The sequence below is a fragment of the Diceros bicornis genome, chromosome 2 (assembly GCF_020826845.1).
Source record: "Diceros bicornis minor isolate mBicDic1 chromosome 2, mDicBic1.mat.cur, whole genome shotgun sequence".
Lineage (NCBI taxonomy): Eukaryota > Metazoa > Chordata > Mammalia > Perissodactyla > Rhinocerotidae > Diceros > Diceros bicornis.
This window is the reverse complement of record NC_080741.1, coordinates 42161768-42172720: the sequence shown is the minus strand read 5'-3', so window position 1 is coordinate 42172720 and position 10953 is coordinate 42161768. Positions and strand designations below refer to the sequence as shown.

Below are 10953 nucleotides of genomic sequence, written 5' to 3'. Positions count from 1 at the left end.
CGGCTCCCCCATGAAGTGAGCTATGTGCCCCTAAGCAACATGCAACAGTGAGTACCTTGCATCTCATCAGGAGCCTCAGCTGTGCCAAAAGGAATTTACCCTCCAACTCTCTCTTAAATGCTCATTAAGTCTCTTAAGGTTTATTCTTAACCATTTTCTCTGTTCACTCAGAGAGTACTTACCGGTGTCTAACAGGTACTGTGTTAGGCTGAATTCACCGGGGATGCTGATTTGCCCTTGTATTTGGGAGGTATCAGGAAAACGTGTGCTTGTCGCCCAGCGTCCTATGGAAGGAGAAGCTCCTAAGGTACTTAGGAAACGGGAAAAAGGGAGTACTCTACAAAATTCTATATGGGATTCAGTTTCTTTAAGCTTAGCAGACAAAGCTCCAAGAAGTGCATCACAAGTTGGAAGCTGTGATAGGTAAGAACAAGAAAAATCTTAAGCTAGACAGTACATCTCATGTTAAGTGATCTTTCCACAATAAAAAAGAAAAAAAAAAAATCTTAGGCCATGTATTATTTACAGCAAGCTGAGTTTCCAAGATCAGGCAGGACAGGGGAAGTGAATGAGTTACATTTCTAGGAAAACTGCTCTGGTGTGGACAGAGATGGAGAAGTGCTCGGGAAAGAAAGGAGGCGGCTCACTCAGGCAAATCAAGTGCAGCGCCAGGAAGGAGGGATGGCGTGTTGCTCCAAGGAGGGAGCAACAGCCTCATGCAGGGAACAGCCCACAGCAGTCCCAAGGAAGACTCAATGATGCTGACACCAATGGGGAAAAGTTGCCAGTGGCAAGTTGCTGGGTGAACACAGCTGGGGGTGAGGACTCATCTCTCACTCAGATTCACCGGGCAGTGCTTAAGGACTGCCCATAAGGCAGGCACCACCAGATCCATGAGAACACCGTTTGGATGAGCTAGCATAAGATGCCTATTCTAGCTTATGCTAGCTCAAGGGCACTGGCTGCAGCCAGGGGGCGGCTACTAGAGCCCACAGTGGGGTGACCTCAGGTCTGGGCCAGTTTGCGGGGTCCTAAGTTGGGGCAGAATTTCAGTACCTATTCACAGGACGAACAACATCCAACTCTCAGGGAGGGTGTGAAGAGAGTACGAGCTAAGTTAAACCCAGGTGAGCAGGGAGTGGATCTACAAGTTCCATCTAGGATCTCATGGCTTCCACCACGCTAAGCATAAACCAACCTTGCCAGGGGAGGACATCTGTCTCAACTACTAAGTTTTGTAACTTAAGATTCTAGAAAGTAAGTTTGTGAAACTGATGTGGTAACGCCAGAACAAGGGGCAAGAGGAATGCAGCAGTCTCTAGATTGGAAATACAGGGCACTAGAACACAAGACTTCAGGGAAGGACAGGGGTTTGAGATGTGAGAACAAGGTGGGTTGGGCAGTCCTGGAGGAGTCAGCAGTTGCCAAACGAAGTACATCTATGATGACAGGATTTATTTCCCACAATATAGATGAAATTGCCAGGAAATGCCAGTGTTTTCCTGCTCCTCCTCCTCCACCCTAGAATATGCTAACAAATGAGTTTTGTACCCCTCACTCAATCCTTACTCTGGCCCATCCTCTCCAATGCCACCCAGCCTCCCTCTGCTAATAGCCATCTTGAGTCCAGGAATTACTGCAGGTGTTACCACTTGCAGCACTGGGAAACACCATGGGTTCAAGTCTCACGCAGTGGATTCACATGGATGTGGTAGATTTGGCCAAGGAGACAATGTATGAATCAATGTAAATCATTCAGGCTCCTCAAAACCTGGATCCACCCTAATTTCTCCATTCTCTTATTCATCTAAGACAGTGTTTTTCAAGAAGCTAAGTATCACTGTGAAATCAGTTAAGGAGGGAGACACTAGCTTTTTTAACAGAATTGAAATGCACAGAAAATGGCAAATATGTAGAGCATTTATGTAATAGTACATGAAATTTTTATACACTCCTTCAACCCTCTCCCAGAACTCCAGGCAAGGTGACCCAGCAATAGATGTCTCTCAAGGGTAGAGAAGGCTGTACCCAGCCCCTCCATGTTCCAAGACTACATCCCACCTTTGCCCAAGGTAAGTCTGCAAATGCCAGATGTCACTCAACACATTGGCCACACAACTGGCCAACAGCCGGGCAGTCACCGAAAACCAATTTACTTTAAAATCTGGGCTGTATAGAATTTACCAATGCAGATGGCAATAAAAGATTATCAGGAGCCCGGAAAAATATTCCAAGGGTTACCACCTATGTATGTGCAACTATTCACATCTATTTTCAGAACACACATCTTCCTTACACAAAGAAGTTCAGGAAAACTCCCAAAAAAGCAATATACTTTATCTACAGTGGGCTTTAGAAGTAAAACTGACGTCAAGAGACCCCAAGCAATCCTAGGCATCTTGATCTGGAACAAAAACACTGAAATAAATGGACACAACTTTTAGAAACTGTTTATTTTCCATCAACCTTATTTCCATTTTAAAGAGTCTGTGGAAGAACAGCTTAAGACCACTCAGTGGTTGTTCCCACCCATTCAGTGGCCTGAGCAGTGGGAGCTGCAGACCAGTCTTCAGTAGCAGGCTGAGCACTCCAGTCTTCTGTTAAAACACCAAAAAAAAAAACCATCAGCTCCATTCCCAAAGTAGTTTTGTCACCCCATGCCCACAAGCAATTTGCCTTGCATTCCATCACATACACATTTCAAAAGACGACCATTTCAAAAGCACCTGAATACAAGCTGTCTCAAGTTATTAGCACAGCTATAGCACACCAGGATGAAAACTTTTTAATGCTACCATATATAGCCATGGAGATAATTAAAATTAGATTATAAACATACAAGTTCCAAGCCACCAGCCTGAGGCACTTGTATCATGATACATACCAGTAGGGAACTGCTGAATAGGCACAGAGGGCACCTGCACGCCTTCAGACCAGTCAGCTACCTCAGGTTGAGTAGCAGTGAACTCAGGAGCTGGAGCAGTCCATTCACCCTGAAATTCCTCCTTGGTCACAGCCTTCTCAGCAGCAGCCTGCTCCTCCTTTTCAATCTGGTTATGAAAAAGAAGAAAATATACAGGGACTGACCAACTTTACGTCCAAGAAGCACCGACCAAGGTGTCCAACTTGCTTATGTGACCACAAGCCTTTATGGAGAAAGCTTACCTCTTCAGGATCTCTGTAGAAGTAGAGATCAGGCATGACCTCCCAGGGGTGTTCACGGGAGATGGTGCCCCGCATGCGCAGAACTTCCCGGGCAAGCATCCACCACATCAGACCCACAGAGTGAGCTCCCTGCCAGAGTCCAGGTTATTTGAAAGTGATTCTTGGTCAATCCCGAACAGCAAGCACCTCCCCATTCCACCTAACCTGCCCCCACATCATCTAGGTTGTTGGTAAACCTGCCCCCACATCATCTAGGTTGTTGGTACTAAGAGGAAGGACAGACATGTTTCTTAGTTTGAAACTGTTTATAGTAAGGAAGATTATTCTATAAATCAGTGTTTTTCAACCTTGACTACTGCACACTGAAATCACGGAGATTTAAGCAAATACTATTGTCAAGACTCCACCCTAGGCAACGAAATGAAATCCCAGGGATCAGTGCCTGGATATCAGTATTTCAAAAAAAAAAAATCTCTTTGGGTGATTCTTATGTAGAACCAGGGTTTTGAGACGAGTGACAAACTGAACCTATCTGAACCACATGCAACCCACCTTTTTAGGATCTTAGAGCAGGATTCATCAAGTTGGTCTGAAAACATAAAGGCCAAGTGCATACTGCGTGAGAGGCCCAAGTAGAGCAAGAATTATGGAGAAAAGCAGAAAACACAGGCCATTTTTCAAATGTTTTTCTCTCTCTTTAAAGCTCTTATGCATTAAAATTATACTTGTAGCAAGAATTACTATCCAACTCCACTCATTGGGCCAGAGACCCTTGTGGCGTTAGCGAAAAACTTGCCCCTCATGTAGCACACTACCTACACTTGTGAGTTCATCGGCCAGCCAGCAGCCTCAACTCCAAGCTCTAACAATGTGCAGAGGCAATGTCCAACTGTTCCTAGAGCACTCATTCTCAAGCTCTAGTTCAGATCATCAAGCTGTTACCTTGTTGTTGCACGGGATGGCAATGTCCACATAGCGCAGAGGAGAGTCTGTGTTACACAGAGCAATGGTAGGCAAGTTAACATAAGACGCCTCTGTGAGAGGCTGGTGGTCAGCCCTGGGATCAGTAACCACCAGAAGTCTTGGCTCCCGGAAGGCTGCCTGGATCTGGTTAGTGAAGGTTCCAGGAGTGAAGCGGCCAGCAATAGGAGTGGCTCCAGTGGCAGCAGCAAACTTCAGCACAGCTCGCTTAAAGAATTAACATTAAGAGTTAGCAGTACGCCAGAGATGAGTCAAAGGAACTGTCCAAGGGTAAATGTGCCGACACCCGGTTCTGTGATCACATGAAGCAGCGGATCTAGTTGGAACACCCAAATACCCCTTCCTCAAAAATGAAAACATCAAATTAAACACTTAAAATATCCAGTAATTCTCCAATAACTGCCATGTGTCCTGAAAAGTACTTACAAAACCAGAGCTAGGCAACATGCTAAGCATGCCCCCATCCCCAGGCCCTCTGCCTGGAATGCTCTCCCCACTCCCATTCCCCTCAAGTGTCTGTGGCTCACTGGCTTCCTTACTTCTGGAGGCTCCAGAGCCAACCTGCCTGGTTTCAAGTACCATGTAGGTCACTTTGTGAGTGACTTGGGCAAGGTTACTCAAGTGCCTCCAAGTTCCTCATGAGGTTATGAAAATTAAATGAATCAATACAACACAGAACAGTGCCCAGCACCCAGTAAGCACTTCCAGCCTCTAGTCAAATTTCATCACAGCCACCCTATTATAAAGCAAGAATACATTCAGCTTTCTTTACCTTCTCTTTTTTCCTCTATAGAGCTTATTATGTCCTACATCCCTTCAAAAAGGCCGACTTACTGTTTCTCTACTACATCCCAAGCACTCAGCAACAGTGTCCAGACCAGTCTAGATATTTAGTCACCTTTTGCAGAGGAAAGCATTGCGAGTGGTCACTAAGTTCATTCTACAACAGTAATTAAAACTGTCTTCTACCATTCATCAAACTGTACGGGTCCAGTCACAAGCCAGCCTCTGCAGGAGTAATCCCTTAACAAGACACATCTTAAGTTCATGGAAACTGCCAACCTCAACAATGAAATACAAAAGCACCACCTTACTACATTACTTTAAAATCGGTGAAAATCCAACTCAAGCATTTTTTTTACATGAGAAATGGGGTGAATGAAGTCATTGTTAGAGCTCTTATAAATCAATCTGCAAGAAACTGATTAGCTTTCCCAATAAAAAAATGAAGGAAAGAATTATCAAAATACAAATAGGGCAAAAAAACTAAAATTTTACCTCACTGGCCATTAAAAAAAATTAAGCTGTTTTTTATTCCTTTAAGCTGGCAAAACTTCTCACTCCTGCGTATGAGATGGATGAGACAAGATCTGGTACCCTACTTAGAAAAGCTTTCTGAAAAATTCTGCAGTTGACATCAAAATTTTTTTACCCACTATTTCATCATTTTAACTATAAAAACTCTGACTACAGAAAACTGTGATGAACCACTTTAATAGGGTCATTTCTCGATATTTGGTGGCACAAGAAAATATATAATGACACGAAAACGTGAACCTTAACATACTGCCAGACGCCAAGTGGTAATGTATGTTGAAAATGTCAAATACTGGCAAGTCCTATGGCTCAGGCAAATTTAAAGTGATTTCTGACCAGCGAAATTATGGATTATTTTTTATTTCCTTATGCTTTTCTATACATCCCAAAACATCTATAACCTTTACTATTCTTATAATAAAAACCTAGCATCATTCCACAAACCTGGCCAGTATTCCTGGAGGATATGACACTGACATCAGCTGGGTTTTCAATGGCAACAATGGCACGAGCTGCCAGCAGAAGCTTCTCCCAAGTTCTCTTCAGATTTATGATGTAGATGCCTAGATGAGGGCACAAGGCTTTGTTTGTATCACACCAAGCTTTGCAAATGGAAAATTATCTAAAAAGTTGAATGTATGTGGCAGCGAGTACTATCAAACTCCAGTCATCGAGGCAAGCTCTACTGGTGTTAGCGAAAATCCTGCCTTTAATATAGCACACTTCCGACACTCAGAAGTTCATTGGCCAAGACCGGCCTCCACCCTGAGCTTTAATAGTGTGCAGCTCTGATTCAGTAGGCAAGGTGCATCTTCTCCTTTCTCTCCCCCTGTACTAACCCTCCATCAGGCCCCCATTTGTTTTCCTACTTCTTACCCATTTCATGGTCTCTTACCATTCTTCTCTTTATCTCCTGCTTTGATGTCAGATTCACCCCCAAAACTCCTTTACAGCATGTCTCCCCCAGGCTGAAATCCTTCACAGTGGCTCTATCTCTAAGCTGAAGAACGCCTTACCCAACTTAATGACTTCCATATTCTTGTCACAACCTACCTTCCCTTTTCTGACACCTTCCAAGCCAAATTGTTTATTCCCATCTCTCCTGCTCTATACATTCCTCTCAGAATTCAGTTGAACAAACCTGTATTAGTACCTACAAAACAGACACTATGGAAGATAAGTTATTAGGAACTCAGCTAATGAGCTCCCTCATCATCTTCATATCTCACATCTCCTTCATGACCCAACCTAGCAACTGCCATACTTCTCCACTGGAGCCCAGCAACCTTTCCTTCCAAAAACCACCAGAACACTTTTATTTAGCTTTAAAGCTTGTTTCAAATCTAGAGATCTGGTTTCATTTATTACTTAATAGAGCCCTCCAAAGCTGATATTAGAAATTACTTCACACAGCACTAATCATCAGAATAGCAGGGTCAAAATAGCTTATAGCTGTCATGTCAAAAAAAAAAAAAAAATTAAAGCAACGACTGACCATCACTTTTCCTTTTGTAGATGTACTGTTCCATTTGGAAGTCAAGGTTGGTGCCACCTAAGTGGGTTCCTGCTGCAAGGAATTTGAGGACATCCTCCTCCTTCATTTGCAGGACATCAAGGGCTCCGGACATTGTGAAAGTTTCCCTTTTAAGTTACGACGGGAACCTGAAAAGCAATTGTTAAAAATCTAGTCCTTTTCATTCCACTGAGGTAAGTGGGGTAGGGGAACAGACGCATTCTAACTAAATACTCGCAAGAATCAGGCAACTTCATATTTAAATGCAACCATGGCCTACACCTCCTACAGAGTCAAAACACAACAGAAGAGTAACAGACATGCCACACATTATAGAACTGCAGCAAATCTCGCTGAGCAAAGAGTGGGGTGGAGATGGGCAGAACACTTAGATAATGAAACTAAACGAAAACAGTAAATTAAGACTTTACCCTTCTCAAGGTGCCCAAGAGTTAAGTTATGGACGCGCAAAGATAACCAGATGTGAAAACAGCAGCCATGTTCGAGAATATGCTAAGGTTGAGCAGAAATGGCGGAGATGGGGGCAGGGTTATTAGGTTTATTTTCAAGCAGATTGTAGGCGGGCGCTTCGGCATTACTTCTCCCTGCAGTCACTAGTTTTCCTCAAAACCCTGCCAAGAACCTTAACTCCTGAACGGTGTAACACGCACGGGAAAACCCGACCGGCCAAGGAGCTGCTGTAAACTGGCGCCTCGGGCTCTGGGTTCACAGCCAAGAGCCGGGGCCCGAAGTGATCGCAGCGCGCTGCCTTGGCCCTGCTTTCTGCACCCCCACCATCTGCGGTCCAGCCCGCACTCCAGCCGGGGCCTCCGCCCAGCGCGCCTTCCGCCCGCCCGCGGGGCACTGTGGGAACCCGCGGGCCCGAGGCGCCCACGTGCGGCCGCCAGACCTTACGGGAATGCGCCGAGCCGCAGACGGACCCGCTCCATCTGCCGGCTTTCATCCCGTCCTTGCAGCCCTCACTGAACAGGCAGCTCGTTTTGGTGGCCCTGATGCACACGGAGACCTTCAGAAGACTCACCCAGAACAACGCCGTATGGACCCCTCCTCGGGCAGCGCGGAAAGGACAGGCGGGCGGAAATGACGTCCTTATATACTCCGCCTCCAGCCAATGACAACTAGAGCTGAGCGGAAGGGCGGAGTCTGAAGAGGCGGGCCTTCCCCTTCCGGAAGGCGGGCTTGCAGGGCTGGCGCGGACGCTCGGGGAATGGCGGCTGTTATTGGGCTGGCTCGGGCTGGGCGGTTGGCGAGTTTGGGGCTTTCTTGCACCGCAGCGCTGTTCCGCGCGTCTCGGCCTCTCCTACTGTAATTCCAGTGAAGGACGCGGTCCTGAAGCCAGCTAGCCAAGTGGGCTTCGAGTTCTCACCCAATGTTTTGTATCTATGAACCTGAGCGGGTCCCACACCTAAGCTGCAGTTTCCTTACGTGGAACAAGCTTGTGTTTAATAAACAAAAGCTGAGAAATTATTTTTATTTTTTGGAGGACAATTTAGCAGTACATAATGAAGACTTTTTAAAAGTTCACTTACGGAATGCGTTCCTGAAAAAATAGAAAAGACTGCACAGATGGTATACATGAGATTTTTTTTCTGGTAGAAGAAAAATTGCAATATCCATAAATAGCTTAGTTAATAAAGACTTATTCCGTCCAATACAGTACCATGCAATCATTAAAAAGTAAAGTATATACTATAGTACAGAAAGGAGTTGGAGGATGAGGGCGATTATTTTAAAAAAATTGAAGCCCTATGCATTAAAAGATGATTGTAAAGCAATAGCCAATAGCCAAATTATAACTCGTATAGTAGGTTTCAACCCTGGCTGCACTTAGAATCACTTGGAGAGCTTTTAAACATGTGCCGAACCCCAAACCAACAAAAAAATCTGATTTTTAAAAATAGCTCTCGAAAATTTTGGTGTGTAGCCAAGGGTGAGAACCACTGATAGACGCATAGAGAAACTGGGTGCGTTTTTTCCTCAGTTGTTAGTAAATTTTCTCAGGAACACAGGTTGTTTTTAAATTGAAACAAAACAAAACCCTAGTGCATTTAAAGAAAGAGCTGACATAGAAGGGAAGGAGTAAACTTAGGCATGGCTTTAAGCATCCTTAGAAACTGCTGAAAATACCTAGAGACATTTTGGCTCTCAAAAAAAAAAAAAAAAAAACTTAAAAATAGCTATATGAAAACTGAATGGCTGGCTTTTATGGACAGTTTCCTGTCACTGCAGAACTTCTCTGGAAGGCCTTCTGGGACACTCCAAAACCATCTCAGCAGCTCCCTCTCCTATGCACCAGAGTCTCAAGAATTCTTCCATTAAAACAACTAGGAAATTGTACTGTAATTATTCTTAGGTATTTGTTTCTCCACAAAATAACTTTGTCCTTGAGAACTGATCCGCATGATGAAATTTTGGGTGAGGAAATGAGTTGAGAAAAGCCCAAAGATGAAAATGTCCTTTAGCGGCAGTAAACCACAGTGAGCAGCCCTTGGCCGAAGAGGCGCTTGTCGAAGAATGGCCCTAGCCCCCCAGCCAGGTGCCCTCTTCCCCACCTCTCAGCCTCCTCGTCCTCTGCACCACAAGTTTCTCCACCATTTTTTATTCATGCCCATTTTTGATAAAAATCTCAGAGTCTTCATTTTGCAAACTTTGGTTCCTGGGGTTTATATTTAAAAAATAAAAACTAGACTTAAGAAGATTATTTTTCAAGTATAAAACTGTGCTAGGGACTGTAGATGTTTTGGGCTACACTTCACATGGCATTGGGTGGCTAGGAGAGCCTCTATTCTGATTGGAAACAGAGAATATGGAGCACCTAGCTGGGTCCAGGCATCAAGTTCATCTCTGGGACCTTCCCACCTCCCTTTCTAACCAGGCTTCCTCCTTGCTCCTCTTCATCTGTTTGTCTGGTATCCAGTTGTCCTACAGTCCTCTCCACCAACCTTACCTGTAGTGACCTGAACAGTGTTCCCAACTCACTCTTCCCTCCTTTGTCCCTCAGCTCTCATTCCCTCAGTTAAATAGTATGGTCCCTTCTGTCTACTGAAAGCATTCCATCCTACAACTTTTCTCTGTCGCTTGGCACTTTGTGTGCTGTATTAGTTCATGTATTGGAATCCCAGCTTTGCCACATGCTAACTGTGACTCTGAATTAAGTCACTTAACCTCCCCCAAGAAATAAGAGCTGTTGATATTTCAGCTGCTGCTGTGCCCCTGAAACGAGCCCCTGTGCCTGGAAATCCTCTAGGATGTGAGTGAATAGAGAAGGCTTACCTGATGTGCATATTTTATAAACCAAGGAGACATTTTAATGTGCTATAAAAAAACCAAAGTTACATATCAAATGTCAGAACTCAAAAGTTTAAAAATTAAGTCACATGTATATATACTTAAGAAATCACATTAACTAAAAAGGAAACAATTATCCCTGAAATGGAGACAGGCCTGGAGAGTCTGGGTGGCTTCAGTCAGTTTGACCCTCAATCTCAGAGCGTTCTCAGCAAACACCGGCATCCTCACACAGGCCCAACCGTCTGAGGCAACTGCCAGCTTGAAGCCCTAAGTTCAGGAACAGCCACATCTGCAGGATGTTCATGTGCAGGTTCACTAAGAAGTTCACTGAAGTCCAGCAGGATGAGTTCTCAGAGTCAGCTGAGCCGAATTTCCTTTTATATAGATGAGGAAACCGAGGTCCAAATACAGTTCAGAGTTACACAGTTACAATTAAAACTCATGCTCAGTCCACAGTTTTTTACACTAAAAACACTGGTCTACACACAGGTTTTCTTTACAGTGGGATGGGACCCAAGTTGCACCCTGAAGAATGCATGGCATAGAGGAAGCATACAGTGAGAAAAAAGGGCATTTCAGGCAGAAAGGAGAGAGTGAGTATGATAACACATCCAAGAGTGTTCATTCAACATTCATTAATCCACAAGCCCAACTCTGTGAGAAAG

General features: G+C 44.5%; 1 protein-coding gene and 2 non-coding genes across 3 annotated transcripts; all 3 read right to left on the bottom strand.

Annotated features, from left to right (window-relative positions):
- Positions 1-2434: 2434 nt before the first annotated feature.
- On the bottom strand, positions 2435-8081 carry RPSA (ribosomal protein SA). The gene is made up of 7 exons (XM_058555494.1): positions 8019-8081; positions 6959-7125; positions 5889-6026; positions 4108-4349; positions 3166-3294; positions 2885-3050; positions 2435-2597 (listed from the first exon to the last, which is right to left on the bottom strand). Exons 2-7 carry the CDS (start codon positions 7089-7091, stop codon positions 2503-2505), a joined length of 903 nt encoding a protein of 300 aa, XP_058411477.1. The 5' UTR covers positions 7092-7125; positions 8019-8081; the 3' UTR covers positions 2435-2502.
- LOC131421609 (small nucleolar RNA SNORA62/SNORA6 family) lies at positions 3889-4042 on the bottom strand. Its single transcript, XR_009223914.1, has one exon. It is a non-coding gene; the product is annotated as a small nucleolar RNA SNORA62/SNORA6 family (small nucleolar RNA).
- LOC131421614 (small nucleolar RNA SNORA62/SNORA6 family) lies at positions 6100-6250 on the bottom strand. Its single transcript, XR_009223915.1, has one exon. It is a non-coding gene; the product is annotated as a small nucleolar RNA SNORA62/SNORA6 family (small nucleolar RNA).
- Positions 8082-10953: the final 2872 nt, after the last annotated feature.